The 17,609-nt window shown below is 41.2% G+C and overlaps 1 protein-coding gene across 1 annotated transcript in view; it reads left to right on the plus strand.

Annotated features, from left to right (window-relative positions):
- Positions 1 to 11,304, plus strand: part of ST8SIA6 (ST8 alpha-N-acetyl-neuraminide alpha-2,8-sialyltransferase 6) — a 39,413-nt gene extending 28,109 nt beyond the window's left edge. Inside the window, exons 6-9 of the mRNA XM_035545548.1 lie at positions 1,622 to 1,734; positions 3,017 to 3,109; positions 6,135 to 6,607; positions 11,156 to 11,304. Of these exons, the coding sequence (XP_035401441.1) occupies positions 1,622 to 1,734; positions 3,017 to 3,109; positions 6,135 to 6,603 (675 nt within the window). The 3' untranslated portion in view covers positions 6,604 to 6,607; positions 11,156 to 11,304. The remainder of the gene's footprint in view (positions 1 to 1,621; positions 1,735 to 3,016; positions 3,110 to 6,134; positions 6,608 to 11,155) is intronic.
- The last annotated feature ends 6,305 nt before the right edge of the window (positions 11,305 to 17,609 follow it).

The following is a 17,609-nucleotide window of genomic DNA, read 5'->3' on the forward strand; positions in this document are numbered from 1 at the left end:
ATCTGATTGTAGGTAGAGATGCTACAGAACCCATGTTGCAGCCTGTCTTGGCAGCCAGCTGGTTTCAGAACTGAATCCTCTGAGATAGCTTGCTTTACTTTCCTCATTCCCTTTTCAAGACGTTTCAGTTTTGAACAAAATTTCATATTCCGTGTGTTTCCATGCCCTTTCCAGTGAGGGCTTAGGCATTTAACTTATGAAAGCTGTTTCGGGGTAAACCTGATAGTGGTGTGGGGCCTTTGCAGCCAGAAACACAGATTGAGCAAAGGAATCAGATTTTGTAGCTGGGGACTTTCAACAGACATACAGGCTCTGGAGACCAGACAAAGAGAGGCACAAAGATGTACTTAATTTCTCAATACCAGTGCATGGGAGCCCTCTTACCCCTCCTTGGGATTCTTGATTTGTGAGATGAGCCTAGTCCTTTCTTATGCTGCTCTGAATCACTAAAATCTTCATTGCAAAGGAGAAAGTTACAGTGGTTCCAAACTTACACTGAAGGAAAGAAAAGTGTAAGTTTTTTTTTTTTTTTGTACATATATATATATAAATACATGCTAGGCCAGCCAGAGGTGTCTGGCCTGTGTGTTCTCCTGGTGTCTTTTCAGAGCTGAACAAAGTATTTGAACATGTTGTTTTGTGATATATGGGTGGGCAGCATGACATCAACCACTTTCCCCACTCTTTTTTCCTTGTTCGTAATGGTGCTCCTTCCTGCTTTTCTTTGAGCAAGCTGATGAGAAAATGAGGAAGGATAATGATTTCTGTAAGCAAGTTTTGACTCAGTTTTACAAGGAGGTTCGGTTTCTGCAGTTGAAGTAGCCCAGCTGTTGGCCTCTCTGTTGAATGCCAGTGCTCCCACAGCAGGAGAGACTGAATGAGGTGTACGAGATGTTTCTGAGACCCTGGGATAACAACCAACTATATTGTCAACTGAAACAGCCAACAAGTTTCATTAATTTGCTAGGTTGTGATCTGTGCTGGTTCACAAGTGGACGTACTTCGCTCCCATTCAGCTTGCTCACTGCAAGACAGCAACCTCTAAAAGAAGAGGAAGAGAGAAGGTGAACAGCCAGAGGCAGTAACTACTTCAGTTACCAGTCAGATTCACCATGAGCTAAGCCAGGACCCATGCTTATCCTTTGCAGCATCTTCAGGTTCCCTTACATTCATTATTTTACCTCAAATATAATTGAGCGATAACAAAGTAATGAGTATTTACAAAGTTATTTTCTATAAGCTGACACAGTCAGTGACCGTGTGACAACTCAGCCTGTTACAGTGCAAAGGAAAATGGGTGAGTTTAAACTATCTTCAGTAAGAGTTAGTTCTTTAGCTTGTCAAAAATTCAGTCCACTACTAGATATTTTTTCATTATGCAAATTTTAAATGTATTCATCCGATATTATTCTCTCAAAGCGCTGAAGACAGAAGTAACAGTTCTCAGTCTGTTGGGGCCTATTTTTGGCTCTTGGCTGTCTGTGCCAGGCAACAACGTCTGCTAAATGGTGAATGCTTTCACTGGGATTTACGGGATTAAACCTGCAAGGACAAATGACTGAAGATGCAAAGAAACAAAAGATTTATAAAGCATACGGTGTGTCTTTTTATTTGTTTGTAGTCCCCTCCTCTCTCGGTTTATCCCTTCAAGAACTGTGCAGTGGTTGGAAATGGAGGCATTCTGAAAAATTCCAGCTGTGGAGCTGAAATCGATCGTTCTGACTTTGTGTTTAGGTAAGAGCTGCTTCATCTCACTGAAGAGTGTTGAACATTTCCACAAGCTTGGCAGGCTTGGAAGCATGCCAACGCCAGTTTGTATCAAGGAGGAAAGATCTTCTGCCTCTCAAAGGATACTCTTTCTGCTTTGTAGATTTCAGGACTCTGCTTCCTAAGTAAAGAGGGGACTATGTGGATAGATGTATAATCCATGATTATAAAGATACCTTGCCAGTGATGTGAAATTTCATTAGCTGAGAATCTGAAATTTCTTTTCATTTAGCACCCTTAGGGAGAGAGAACTCTTTTTTTTTTTATCAGGAGAAGAGAATGAAAAAAAACTGAAATTGAAACAAGAAAGACTGGTGTTAAATATCATGTTCACTTCTGCCCCTGGGTTTACAAAAGGTTTACTTAGTCTTAGGTTGTCTCACTAATGCAGTTATTTAACTGCCCCAGTATTGTCTCACCTTCTGTTATCAATCTAAAAAATTGGGCATCTAATTTAAGTATTTTTTTTTCAGTCCCTCTATAGAATGTGGTGAAAAATAGGCACATTCAGAGCATAATTTGACCCACTCTTTCAGTGCAAGTCGTGGATTGTTGATTTTGCAAGTAAGGAGATTAACCAAGTGAAGTTTCATCACTCAGTGGTGTCCGATCACACGGTCTCCTGGATATTGTTTATCTTCCTGTCTTTGAGTAATATATGGGCTTTTCAAATAATAAAAAAGTATTTATAATTAGATAACTGATTTTAATACAAATGGGAATTCTGCATCCTAAGATACTAAACCTAAATACCTGGCTTTAAAAAAATACCTTCTTTACCTTATAACAGAAACCACTGTTTCTGCAGTTGGGTGAGTTACGCTATTGTTGTCTGATGGAAGAGCCATCAGCGTTGCTGTGCCAGCTGAGGGATTGGTATCAATCTTTTTAAACAGGAAATAATAGAAGACTTTTCAGATGAAATGCATTGTTTAGGCAAGAAGTGCAATATTTTCTAGCAGCTAACATAGGGCATTCACAGACTGGCTCCTTATGGGATTTTAACTTTGCCTCTGATTTGTGAGATGATTTATGAAAATGAGCTCTCTGTGCCCTATTTTAACCATCTGTACAGTAGATTAAATATTTTTACCAGAAGTGCTCTAAGCCTTATTTAATATTTGTAAAGTGCTTAGAGATCCCTGAGAGCTGACATGAAAGTGTCATTGGACAAGAGAGGAATTTGCAAGTAACTACTGCGAAGCATTTCTGGTGGGCATCTGTTTAAATAAGTGTTTCTCGATTTCAGGTGTAACCTCCCTCCAACTACAGGAAGCATTAGCAAAGATGTTGGCAATAAAACAAACCTTGTGACTGTTAATCCAAGTATCATAGCTCAGAAGTAAGTAATACTGTAATTCTGATTCTGTGCAATATCGTATAATTGTTTGACATGATTTAGTTTTTGTTAAAAATCCATTGGGATACCATCACAGAGAGCAGTGCATACAGATTACCTCATTAATGAGTTTTAGTTCTCATGTAAAATATGCACCATTCTCAATGGAAATCTGTTAAACCTGGCCTTTTGTAGCAGAAGGGAGTCAGCAATACCCAGCTTTGCAAGGTTTTTGATTGGCATCAATCTATACTTTATGACAGAGTAAAACTGATGATTGCAAGCCCGAGCCTCTTCCTTCTCCCCCCTCCCCACCAAGGCTCTCATGACCCCCAGCATAAGAAAGGAACTGTAATCATAAATCAGGAGAGCTTGGAAATGTGTGTCCAACTCTATCAGTTGTACTGTAAACACATTACTAGTTAATGTTCTAAGGGGCTGTTCTGATTAAGGATGTTTCCTAAACAGAGGCCCAATTTCTCTAATCTGTTTTCTCTCTCTCTCTCTGTCTTTTTTTTTTTTTTTGTATAAAAGCTGGTCACACCTTTTTTTTTCTCAGAAAATATTTTTTTTTTACTTCCTTGATGAAAAAAAAAAACACTAATAAGACCAGGCTGACTAATCTGGCATCTTCAGCAGTCTGGAGCTGCAGCTTATCTATGAAAAGGACTACTGTGGCATGTTATTTACTCCTTACTGATCTTACTTTATCTTATTGTCTGTGATATCTGTATTTGGCAAGTAGACAACATCGGGCAAAGTTTTGTTTTTTTTCTTAAAAACCAGAAGGAAAGGTACAGTAAGCATAGTAAGCATAGAAATGACTAACAGGCATTTGTCATTGATTCAGGACAGAACTTGATTTTTTGGAATGAGTACTAACTGCTTTGATGCTTACCCAAAGCAAAATTTAAATTTAAATGAAGATGAATTTCTGCTTCCCATATAATGGATATAGCTCATTGATGTTACTGGGCGTGCACAAGAATATGAGAAAGGAAAACTTAGTCCAGTGACTTAGCTTCACTGGTGACTGCTGGGATGATGCATGATTTCTCTGGGCTTGATCATAGTGCCCTGCCACAACTACACTCATTTTTAGCCAAATTAAACCACACCAGAACTGATAGCACTTACACTGAAAGTAATAGGAATTAAACCTGTTTGAGGATGAAATGTGATTATGGGAAGACTTTAGGATTTGTAAAGAATAATTATTTAAATATTCAGAGAAGACTGTAGATGCTTTTGAAGGAGAAGAGGAAAGGGAAGTAACTTGGTACCATTCAGCAGAGCTAAGTTTGTTTGCTCATTTAGAAGACCTGTTCTGACTTTACTCACTTTAATTTCTAATACTGTGTTTGGGTACTGGGTTAATCTGATGGTACTACTGTTAAGGTAATCACCTCATGAATTGTGTCTGCCGGGGTATATGATGCAGACAGACTCTCTGGGAGGAAAGAGCACAATTCTTATGTGTCCTAACAGAGCTGGGCTGTGCTGCACCTTACCATAGCAGAGCTTGAAGAGAAAGCAAGACAAGACTGACTTGTTCAGGCTTTTAGCTAAGCCGGAAGAACAGACATCTAGATTCTGTCCTGAAGGCCTTTTATGCATTTTACACTGAGTAGAAGCAAAGATGATTCTGGTAGTAAAGGGCAGAAGTTTACCTTCTGGCCACTTTTCCTAGCCATAGGACTTCCTAGCCATAGCTCAGGACTTGCTTGCTTGCTTTCTCTCTGTGACTCTTGGATGCACAGGGCCCCTGGTTCAACAGGAGGGGCTGAGAGTCTCTCATTCATTCTGTTTCAGACTCTGGTGGTAATGGCACTTTTCTGGGAAGCAGAAGCTGTAAGTTTAAATCCCTTCAGACTGAGAGGGGGTGTGTCACTCCTTGCATGAGTTCAGTTGTGCGAGAGGCACCTGATAACTACTCCAGCAGGGAGAGTTTTGAATGGAAATGGCAGTGGCTGCTGTCCTCTGTCTTGAAGTGCTGCATGAGAAGAGGGTTTGAACCTGCTCAAGTTGCAAAGAGAAATGAAACCAGGTTTTCCATTTTCTGCTGGAGACATTTGTGGTTCTGGTAGCCAAAAAAAAGGTGAAAGCACACTGCTCAGGTGATCAACTACCAACAAAAGATGACTCAGTGCTTTGAATCCCAAGGGGGGTGCAAATGCCGTATGTTCAGGTCATTCAGACAGCTAAGATCTACAAAGGAAATGAATTGAGAGACACCCTTGTGGGTTGTATCACTTTGTAAAGTTTGCTATTCAATATTTGGGAACACTGCATTATCCAATGGCGAGAAATAAGTTTATTCTCTGGCTGTTGGGGAACTGAAGCAACTGAATATAAATCCTATTCATTTACGAAGTTTGACCTCTAAGTCTTTACAGAACCCCATGTGTGTTCCCTTTGTTGGCAAAGGAGACAAATAGACATGCCTATATTTTCAGCTATTTTAAAAGCATATCAAAAGCAGCTAAGACCCTGCAAAACTTGAGCACACACTAACCTTTAATGCTCCAAGACTGTTTACATGCATAACTGTATTTCCACAAAGGGCAGACATCCAGGATTTGAAGAGGGGTTATTTTATGCATGTTGATGGCAGAAACATTTTTCACAAATACATGCAGTAGATACCATAGTGCCTGTATTCTTACACAGAGAAAGTATAAATACAATTTCTTTTTTCCATTCTCCTTTGAAATTTCTTGAATAAATCATTTCTGTAAACAGGTCCTGGTCACATTAACAGTAAATTTGATTTTCTCCAGTAACTCCTGTGTTGCCAAATCAATCCTATGAAATGCAGTCTTATTATACAATAAAGCCAGATTTTCATAACAGCACGTATGACGACATCTAACAGGTTGGTATAAATCTGCACTGTAGACAGGCTGAACTGGTGCAGCAGAGTTCACAGCTCGTATATGCAAGTACAGTTGTACAGTCTTGGTCTGTAATGTATTTATGGCAGTAGTACATTCCATTCACTCTTTTCCTAAAACGTTGTACTTGGCAGATACAACAAACTAAACGAAAAGAAGACAGAATTTGTGGAGAACATCGCAGTCTATGGAGATGCTTTCCTTTTATTACCAGCCTTTTCCTTCAGAAGCAACACAGCCACTTCTTTTAAAGTCTATCACACTCTGCAAGAGTTCAAAGCAACCCAAAGGGCAATATTTTTTCACCCCACCTATCTGAAAAGTCTTGCCCAGTTCTGGAGAACTAAGGGTGTGAAAGCCTATCGTTTGTCATCTGGTTTTATGATCACTAGTGCTGCTGTTGAGCTGTGTGAGAATGTGAAGCTTTATGGCTTCTGGCCTTTCTCAAAATCCACAGAGAAGATGCCAATCAGCCACCACTATTATGACAACCAGCTGCCTAAACCAGGTTTCCATGCAATGCCCAAAGAATACAACCAGATCCTTCAGCTTCATGGCAAAGGCATTTTGAAGTTGCAGTTTGGTAAATGTGAATCAGACTAAAAAGGTAGGTCACATTCTTACCACATAAAATGTCCTTATTTAAGTACTGTGTCAAAGGAAAACTTGTTTTGCAAACAGTTTGGGTCTATTCTTCCATAAAGACACCTTACAGTCATCAATGGATGCTGTGTTCATAAATAAGAGGAAGATTGGAGTTTTCTGAATAAATATAATGTATTGCAGAGTTGAGAAATGCTTCCTAATAGTGAACTTTAGATTATGGGCATAACTAAATACATATTATCACCACAATTCACAGTCAATCAGTAGTGTCTCCTCTTGTCAGATATATGTCTCTACCAACCTATGTTTGGTTTGGTATCAGTGAACCAGTCTCCGTTGCGAATCGCTTTATTTAAGGCAGTCACACACAATACTCTACAAGAGAAGATGCCTAATCCAGACACAGCCTTTCCGGGTGTATACAAAGGCCAAAGTAAGGATTACGATGAAGGAGTAGCATGCATATGCACTTTGGTTCCCTCTTGTTAGGGAAGGAGATGTTGAGAGCAGTATGCTGTCAGCCCTGGGCTGCAGAACAGCTTGTGGACAGCAGCGAAGAGGCTGCCATGCGCTGTAGCAGATCTTGCTGAGCATTTTACCTCGAGGCAGCTCCGAATCTGGGAGTTACAAATGTAGGGTGAAGTGTCATTCCCTCACTGTCCCATCCCCCTTGGACCTCTACCTTCTGTGTATTGCCTTAAAGAAATGCCGCACACAGTCTGGCCCCTGACCTTGAGCCAATTTCCTGCATACAGATTACAGATGACTTTGAAAAGATTTGTCTGCATGTTTTCAATCTTAATTTGCCGTGTTGACAAAATAAGACCCATTTGTACAGATACTTAGAATAGAACATAGAATCTCCCAATTTGGAAGGGACCCAAAAGGATCACTGAGTCCTACTCCCGGGTCCACACAGGAAGGACCACCCAAAAACCGGACCGTATGTCTGAGAGCGTTGTCCAAACACTTCTTGAACTCTGGCAGGTGTCGGGCTGTGACCACTTCCCTGGGCAGCCAGTGCCCGTACTTCTTCACCTTCTTAGCTAACTGAGAAATTCCCCAGCTTAGAATGCTGGTGTCAGATTTGCCTTCCATACAACCAAGGTTTTTTTTTTAACTTCAATTTTTTTTTAACTTGAACCCAAGTTGGTATAGCAGGAAGTAAACTGTATAGGCGAACTACCGCTGTATGCAATATGTTTTATTTGGAGTGATGTAACCTTATGACTGTATTTCTAATTAAATAAATTAAAATAGCATCAGATTTCTTAAGCCAGAAATTTTAAGTTCGAAAGCTAAGGGCTTTCTTCTGACTAGCTTATGAAATGTATTTTAAGTTACCCTTTGGTACTCTTTAGAAAACGTGCTGTCAAAGATGCATTCACAGTTGGTTCATACTCAGAGGCTGCTAAGTGTTAAACTAACAGATAGCTAATACCAAGAAGGCACAATCTTATTCAGTTTCAGTTTCTTCAAAGAAATAGAAAAATAAACTGCTTTCATGTATTATTAGCATAATATAAAGCAGGCTAAAAGGGACCTGGAAGCTGTCTAGTGAATCCGTTCTCATTTGTAGTCCATGGCAGGAGGTTACCTAAAACGAGGTGTGTATGATTCTGTGATGTGTTTGCAGTTTCATGCTGCTAAGGTAAGCTTTTTCATTAGTAAAAAGTTGCAGCCTTATGTAGTTTAAGAAATACATAATGTATTTTTCGTAGTGGCCAAGCTGTTTACATTCCTGCATTGTATTTATTCTTCCTACAGTATAAATCGCTGGAGACATACCATGTAATTTTAATTGTAGTAACTACACCAGCTAAGAAAATGGAAGGCAGCTCCTTATGAATTTTTCATCTAGAGAGAAGCAGATAGCAGCCACAAAAATGTTTAAGCATCTGTATAGGTTAATTAAATGCTGTCCACGCTTTGCAGGCTGAAAATGACTTCTGCGGCCAAATTTATGAAATAAACTGTAGAGAAAGAAGCAACCAGGAGGATAAGTTGTACTGCCCTAATTTTTATCTCCACTACGTTAATCACTTCTATTTACAAAGAGAAAAGTTAGTCCTTAAAAAAAATAGAAATTAAATGCTTTCAGTGTGATTTACCATTCTGCTGCTATTATCAACTATTAGAGATAATTGAAATTCTATAATGAGTATATTTTGCCAGAGATGACCTTTTCTAAAAACTGAACAATCTCATTTCTCTTTTCAATTTCCCGTTGATGTTCTTCTCCCTGCTCCCCACTCTTCCCTGTTAGTGGGTAGCTGAAGGTTCCCTATATCGCCGGGTGTCCCCAAAAGTCTCAGGCAGAATTTCCCTCACACATTCCTGGAGCACAAGTCTGCTGCTCTAAACAAGAAGTGAATGAAGCTGCTGTGCTGCAAGCAGGGAGCAGGTGCCGGAACACTACCGGGAGAGCAGAGCATACCTGCATCCCAATGAACCATTTCAGCCCTGTCGCTCCTAAACGCCATCCTTGCCATTGCAGAGGTGAACTTTGCTTGTTGGGTAGAGGGGATTGTCAGGCACCAGAGTCCCGTAGAACTGGTTCTGACCATTGTGGAAACTCCGTCAGCCTTAATATCCACTCCTGCACCATTATGATTATGCTCAACAGATATGCCCGTCTTCACTAAAGCAGATGCCTACCTATCACACATGGTAAGATGGGAAAGGAAGACATCAGCAAAATCTTGAAATGTAATTAAAATAATGAACTTGATTATTTTGTATTAAATTATAAAATCATTTTTGCTATGGCCCTGCAGCTGAAGGAAGTCTTGTTTGTTCACTGCTTTAACCTGATAAGCCTAAAGGGTGTGTTATTAGCTTCAAGTAAACATAGGCTCAAGGAGGGGAATTGGCCTGATTCCTATTTAAAAATAGAGAGAAAAATCTGATTAGAAAAATTGTGAGATGATAAATTAATCAGACGGGCAAAAACCTGATTGCTCAGAAGCCTGGTTAAAATGCAAATAATGTCTGACCAAGGAACCATCAGTTTTTCTGCATGCTAGAAAGAGACAGCAGGGAAGAAGAGTATGTGTTGCTTTGACATACTGCACAGCAGCATTAAGCAGCTGCTCAGAGGAGTCAATCAGCAGAAAAAAAAAACCACCACAGCAAGTAAGAATGAAACCGAGACTCCCGGAGCCTGGGGAAGAGAACAGTGCTCAATCGTCCAAGCAGAAGGCACTGAAGGAGGAGAGGTTGAGCAGAGAGGAGCTGGAGGTTAGAGTAAGAACTGCTGAGTGAGTGCGTGTTACCTGGAAAGTAAAAATTGGCTCTAGGCTTTTCCATTCCAAGCAGATGACTAAAAGCCATCTATTTTTGACAGAGGGAGAAGCAGTGCAGCCTTCCAGCCCAGGTGGAGCTGCCTGGGTAGCATCAAGTAGAGCAGGGGGCTGCTGCCTCTTCACTTTCTCGTGATTCTCTTCTCATCAAAGAGAGTCGTGTTGTTCCAAACTGCCAGCATGTGATGTATTTTTTAATACTGAAAGCTGCTGGAAATCCAAATAAGTTATAAATACTACTATAAATAACCTATTTATAAATATAATTTGTTATAAATAACCTATTTACAATAGTAGGATACCAACATGAGCTTAAATTCTACTGGAATTCTTTTATCCTTGTGGTATCTCAGCGTAGCTGGAGAAATACGAGCTACATCACAATTTACTTTTAATTACCTCGAGAAAAATGATACCACATTTTGAAAATAAGGACCCCTCTGGATTCCTGTCAGGCAGCCGAATTTCAGCCTATCCTTGACCTGGGAAAATACTATCCAGCATGAAATTATTAGATGCGTGCAATGGTGAAACAAAGATCTTCTGCTTTAGTAGCCATGCGGTATAGCTTTTAAGTACACACTTTGCTCATGTGTTCAGCCACTGAGCTAAGTTTAAGTGTTAAGAATAATGTCAGCGATGAAACCAGTGGAGATAAGTTGCTTCTATTTAGTTAAAACCCACCAGAATAGAAAAATTTAGATTAAATCAGATTAGAATTTAAATTAGGTTTTAAATCGAATGAAAAAAAATATCTTTACAGATTTATGAGGGTTTTGTTTTGTTTTTCCACAGCAGAACTAGCCTGTTGAAGAAACAGAATAATTTCATTCTCTAGCTATTGCAAAATATGATTAAGATAATTTAATTCACCCGTATTCAGATTTGCAGTGGATGTGTTTATGCCCAGCCTTGTTCAGCTTAGGAAGGCTGAAGAGGGTGGTGCAGGTGGGGTAAATGGGAGCAGTTCTGGGGGTATTAAAGTGAAGCAGTCCTCCTTTACAAAGAGCAGATGCTCAGGTTAGATCAGGCACTAAGAGTCCAGCTTACCCAGGAGAATTTTGTGAGCCTGTAGGACTGTATAATAAATGTCACCGACTTCCAGTTTGAAATAAGGCAGAAAAAGCACATGCAGAAGGTGAAATGCATACACAGAGGACCAAACTATTGGTTGATTTGGAATATAACAAGCGGTTTTCCTACTGTACAAGTAATATCAGTAACATGTTTTATCGTTTTAATTCCAGGGTGATGATGCTAAGGAGACAATTTGTGTATCTCAGCAGCTTGGTGTTGGATTTGATCCGATGTGATTTCGTGAGCATTAAACTGCATTATTACAATAGAGAAATATTTTACACTTGGGGAGAAAAGAAAGTGATTTTTCACACGCTGACTGCTACATTTCTGAATCTCGAGTAATCTTTTTTTTTAATACAAAATAGCATTTGTCTGGTAAATTATGAAACTCCTTACTATTGTTTTAATAGTAGCAAAGCACAATCTCAGGATGGTGGCAATATGTGACATTCATCATGTTTTGCTTCTTAAAGCATTACTAAAATATTTTGATGTAAGATCTCCGATTTTGTTACTATCCCATAATACAGGCAACAGTCTCTGTATGGTAGCTCCGTGAGTTGGCAGTGAACACTTCCAATTAAGAACTTGATCCTGTAACGGCTAGCATTTGTCTACATGAGAAAGGTGATGAGAAGAGCAATGGTGGAGTACTTAATTCAGAGCTAAGTCATCCTTAGTTTGTCCCTGGGTGCACAAATGAAAAAAGTTCCTCAGGTTAGAGATAGTAAAGTAGTTTATGTGCTTTAATTTTGTGGCCAATAGATAATGCCGTGGATTTAATGGGATCGGTCATGTGAATGATGTTAATTTTGTGAACAACTGTGTGAAGGACCAGAGATGTGTAATTATTTTCAAACCCCTCTTCCTGCTCCTGTTCCTGTCTAAGGTCCAGCTCAGCTCCAAATGAGGACAATAAACCAGGTTTCATGCTGCAGTCCCCAGAGTCCTGGTAGGGCATGACTTTGCACACCTTCCTGCAATCCCAGATCTATATCTCTGCTGACACACGAGATGGACCATTCACTAGAAAAATGATCTGTACCAGCCCTAGCAGTTTTTCTGTTTTTTTTTTTTCCACCTAGCATAACACCTTTCTCTATGTGACCACAGATAAAGAAACTGCATCGAGCATTATTAGAAGAATATTCCCTTTAGAGTCAACTCCTGTACCAGGCCATATAAGAAAGAAAATTACAGTTACTTAATTCAAACCCCATGCAGTTCTTGTGCTTGAAGTTTCTATACGGTCCAGTGGAGCAACATCCTGCAAAAAGCAAAAGTGAAATAAAGACTCACATTAACATTTATGGGCGCTACAAGAAGCAGTTGTTCCCCTAGCTGTAGCAGCTTGTATATTTCTGCTTATATTTTTTACTGCGGTGAAAAAAAAAAAAGAAAAAAAAGTGGTAACCTGTTTCTGTTACAAGAAGAGTTTCAGTGGTTTTTTTGAGACTCAATGATCAGTTCAAAGATAAAGTGTCCTTCCTATCCTTTCACAGTCAGATACTGTCAGGTATTTTCTTTACTAAAACTCATTTTACCACAGTAGCACTAAATCCCCAGTCAACTGATAGTTTACAGAGCATTCAATTTTCCACTCATTGAGGATTATTTCTGCCCCCCCCCCGAAAAAAAAAAAAAACACAACAAACCACAACTGCTTAAATGTATTGAACCTTATAAAAGACATTTTTAGGCTGATACCTTATAAGAGCATTTCTATATTGATGTAATATTTGAAAGTTTACCTTGCAGCAGTTTTATAATCACAGAAATAATCCTAAAAGTGTTAGAATCAGTCGTTATCGTTCCTGTTCTGTTAGCTGAGAAATATTCAGCATTTTGAGCCATTTCCAAATAATGATATCAGAATCTAATAGCACCCCACTAATACGCAAGTGGACCTCTGAATATCAGTAGGGCTTTTACCAGAAACAAAGATGTCATAATTGAGCCGCTGGTACAGCTGTGTTACCAGCTGGTGACTGAAAAAGGCGAGCACAAGGGTTTGATTCATTGTGATCTGTTACTGTTCCAGCACCACACGTCCACCTTTTGTCCTCACTAGCAGTGAAATTTGTGCCAGTTTCTGGCCACGGGCATCTGTCACTTGTGCAGAGAGCTGGCTGCTGTAAGACCTCGCATCCACGTTACAAGTGTGGTGGATGATTGCCTACTGCAAGACCCTATTAAGAGATAAAGGACAAATTTGCTCCATCCAAATTTGCTCCAAGACAAAATCTGGACAAGACAAATAAAATACCAGTTTTCTCCAAGAACTTTTCTTTGCTGTAAATCACTCGTGTGGACTGTACCTGAGCATTGGTAACTGGAAGGTGTGCAAAGTGATGTACTTCGTGTGATGCAAATAGCCTTGGTTGAGAGCCACCTCATATTTCCTCCAGGAGTCAAAGACGTACCTGTGTTCAGGCAAGGACTGTGACTTACCCCCACCTAGTGCAGAGCAATGAGATGATCTTGGCTGTCTGTGTAGCTTTTCCTCCTTCTTGCTGAGTTCTGTTCAGCCTATGGATCATTATCTCAAAAGGCTCCACAGGTATTTTTTATTCCTTCCCCTTATTTTCTTCCATCCTGGCTGGCTCCACCTTTGAGCTCAGTGCAGGGAGAGATCAGTGCCACATATGTAGCAGGATTTGGGATTGGACCGTCCCTATAAAGTTTTGGGGTTGAAACTACCGTTCTGTTTCGAGGCAAAAGGGTTTGCTAACACAGACGTACAGCTGGCCTCAGTCCTCGAAACTATTTCTTGCCGCGTTTACCAGTGCAGACCTTGTGCCCAGGTAAGAGCTCCATTTCCTTTGAGATTTGCTGGTTGACACCTGTAGCTGCATGGCATGAAATTTTTAGGTAAGCTGTAAGAAGCACCTGTCAGAGCCTCTGTTTAGTCGTGTGGCAGTTGCAGCAGACCCCAGACCAGTCTTTATAGCTCTCGACTCTTCATGTGCTTTGCATGGGAGTAGAAGCAGTACCCAACGTGGCAGGAGAGGGGCTGCAAGCCCACTCAGCCCTGTAGCCACCTCCCACTCACGCCTTTGGGTGAGCTACATGGTCTGACTTCCAAAAATTCAGACATCTTTTAGAGACTGAGACAGTCTCGCATGGTATCTACAACAATTGCAAGTGTTTGTATGTGCTTAGAGGTGATGCATAGGTTATATCATTGAGTGCTCAGATTAAATTTGATGAACTACTCAGCATGACTAAAGTGCAAAGCCTGGTTTTGTGTAAGTAGAGAAGTGGAGAAGTGTGTTGGATAGCACCGTATTACCTTATGTCAGTGAATAAATGTGTGCTGTGTGCTATGACACACCACAGAGCTGAAGTTACTGTGTGTCTGGGCTATTTCTGTGCAGCTATGTTATTTATAACACACGTATATTAGTAACTAGAAAGTTTGTTGGAATATATTTTAAGAGTTGTAGCTGAAAAGAAGAAAACTGTTCTAGTTTCCTTGACAAAACAGGTCTAAACTGAAGGGTTTAATGGATCAGCACAAATGGGGGCAAAGTTCTGTAACACGGACAGATACTCTGACTTTTTAGTGCCTTCAGTGAAGTCTGAACTTGGCATTGACCTGAAGACCTGCTCCTTTATGCTCTCAGAGCTCTCAGCCATTTATGTGGATCACAAGACTGGCAAGAAATGTGTGGAGGGATTGTTAACCTTTCCTACCCTTTCCTGCAAATACTCTTAACTCCTCCTTAGTATAAAAACGCAGTCTGTTAGACTTTAGATTAAGAAATTATCCTTAATGTAGCTTTCTCAGGCCATGCTCCAGACGCGAAGCCATTATGTGATGCTGGTTGCATCCACTCCACATCACCGGAGCGCAGCTCTCGCGCTTGGATTTGTTGTCGCCGCTGCTGCCGTGTGCTTTGTGGCTGGTCCTGCTTCATTTGTGCACAGGCCAGGCGAGCTAATAGCAGCATTTCTGGGCGGCAGAGTGCAGTCAGATTAATCAAGACTTGCCGAATTACAGTCACTGTGGTAAAGGATGCTTTCTCTGACAGCTGAATAAATTATTTCTCATTTAGGGTACATCTGTGCCAGGTTAACGATGAGTAAATGGATATAGTACCTGGCTGGGAATGTTTATGATGCTTTTGCAAGACCAAGCCAAGTGCGGTTTTGATTAAGGACTCTTGACCAGAGTTTAGGAAGGGCCTCTCAGCTCCCTCTGCTTCGTATGAGGAATAATCATTCCTCGGGTTTGTGGGCCTCCAGTGCTGTCACACGCTGTGGAGTGAATACAGAGATTAAATAGTTTTCTAAAGATAGAAGCACTGACAATGTGCTAATAGTTCCACTGCACCTTTGCAGGGGCTGACAGTGTCCTTGCACATGACTGGTTCACGGCATCCTTAGATTAAAGCCCGCTTGTCTGCTTTTGTTCCTTTTTCTCCTCCGAATCTTTACTGTTGCATTTTCCTGTAGGATCCGGCGCTGCCTGGAGTTAGTTACTGCTTTTCCCTCGGGGGGCGTTACGTGGTTCTGTTTGCTGTCTGTCACTGAGCCTCTATGGCTATGAATCAAATGCTGCTGTGCTTGCAGCATAGTAAAACACACTTAAGATGGCTTGGTTTACAGTCTCAGGGAAGGCAGCAATGTTCACACTGAGGTGCTAAATTCGGGCTGTAGCTCCACGGTGACTTCAGCTGTGAGGGCTGGCAATGGGGTCCAGCCCCCCTTCCTGTGCTCCAGCCCTTCCTTCGTGCTGGCTGTGGTGCCTGTCTGCTCCCACACTGACCCGTTTGGCACACCGAGCCGGCACAAAGCTAACCTGGCGCCAGAAGGAGAAAATTGGCTCTTGCCAACAGAGCCAGGGGAATTCCAGTCACAGCAAAGGAGGGGTGAGACCAGGCAGGTGGCAATGTAGGGATGCAGCAATGCCCTTTTGGTATCTGATGGCTCTTGGATGGGCCCAGCTGTCCGCCGAAGCCTACGTCAAGCCGGGGAGGCGACACCTCTGGGGACCTTGGGGGCAGGAACAGCAGGGAGGCTGCTCTGCTGCTGCAGGGCTGGGGCCCATCTTTCCCCCAGGGACAGAGGGGGCTTAAGGGCTCTGGGTACCTGCACTTCTTGATTAGTGATATGGTTTAGTGGAGGACTTGTTAGTGTTAGGTCAGAGGTTGGTCTAGGTGATCCCGGAGGTCTCTTCCAACCTAGGTGATTCTGTGATTGTTGCTGCTCTTTTCTCCCTTTCCCAATTCAGTCATTTTAATAAGCTGCCCACCATCAGTGGGTTCAGAAATGATAACCGTAAATGAAGACTTTGACTGGAAATACTGTTTCTCGCTTGGTAAGCTTGCATAAACTTGCACACAATTCAGCACACTTGGGCTTTCAGCCTCTGCTCAGCCCGGCATCTCATACAACATCTGCAGAGACCAGGGAGCTGTAGTACTTTGAAGCAGTAAAATTCTTACACGTGAGCTTGCCGGTTAAGTATATCTTAGCTGGAACTATTCACAGCCAGGTAATCCTTTATCTTGCAATATTCCAGCAGCCAGTCTCTCTCCTGTCTGGGTCTGCTCACCCAGAGTAGTGGCAAAGGGGCATGTTATTACCACATAAAGCCTGGCTCTCTTGGTTTCAGATTCTCTCATTTGAGGCAGGAAAATCCTCCTTCTCTGCATTTCTGGATAGCCAGAGTTTCACAGGCTGCTGTTCTCTTGGGATACTTTGAAGGAATCATTTGAGGCTTTCGGCTACAGGGCACAATGAGTGGGCAAATTTATTACTGCTAAGCTTTGTTCTGGATCTTCTTGAGGCTCATATTAAGTATTTCTTAATTGGCTCTAAATTATAATAATGTGTCAAGTAGAGCATGAGAAGATCTGCAGCATACCACTAAGCAGAGGAACTGGTATGGTTATTTAGCGGTCTCTGTTTGTAACATAACCTTTCAGAGCAACTTCCTGTCCCATGGACCCCATCACAAGGGAAATGAACTAAAATTATTGTGATGTATGAGAATTTACTGAACTAACATCCTTTTGTGGGTGAGAAATAACTGCCCTTCAGTGGCCAGTGTTGGCAAATACTGATTTAAGGATGAAAACACTCCGACTGTGTTTCTTAATTCAAATACTAGGACTGCTGGACCTTCTCATTCCTTGTTAAATCCAAGAAGGAATGGCATCCTCGCGTTGCCTTCCAATAACTAGTCAAGCCTGTCTTTTGCTAAATTCTGAGGTAGCATCAGCAATACAGTGTACCACATAAATTGCTGCACCTAGTGCTGTTTTGTCTTTTATTTCTTTCATCCTGCTTTTCTCCACAGCGGGAGACAGCTCAGAAAGCTGAGTAATGGAACCATTTTAATGATCCCACCATTAATTCATGTACTATGGCAAGAGGCTATCAGAATGAATAATGCTAATGGTTGGGATGGGATATTCTAGTGTAAGACAAGATTACGGGTTTCTAATTCCTCACCATTCACTTCAGTCCCCGACAAGAGGAGATCCTTCACAGCAAGCCTGTGGTTCAGCAACCTGCTAGGTTTCTCAGCTCTTGGCTTAGCGGTGAGGTGATTCCCTAAAAATCCTCTTTCTGCTTCTTAGTGCATTTATTTTTAGTGCTTATGGTACAGAA

Source organism: Cygnus atratus, chromosome 2, assembly GCF_013377495.2.
Source record: "Cygnus atratus isolate AKBS03 ecotype Queensland, Australia chromosome 2, CAtr_DNAZoo_HiC_assembly, whole genome shotgun sequence".
Classification (NCBI taxonomy): domain Eukaryota; kingdom Metazoa; phylum Chordata; class Aves; order Anseriformes; family Anatidae; genus Cygnus; species Cygnus atratus.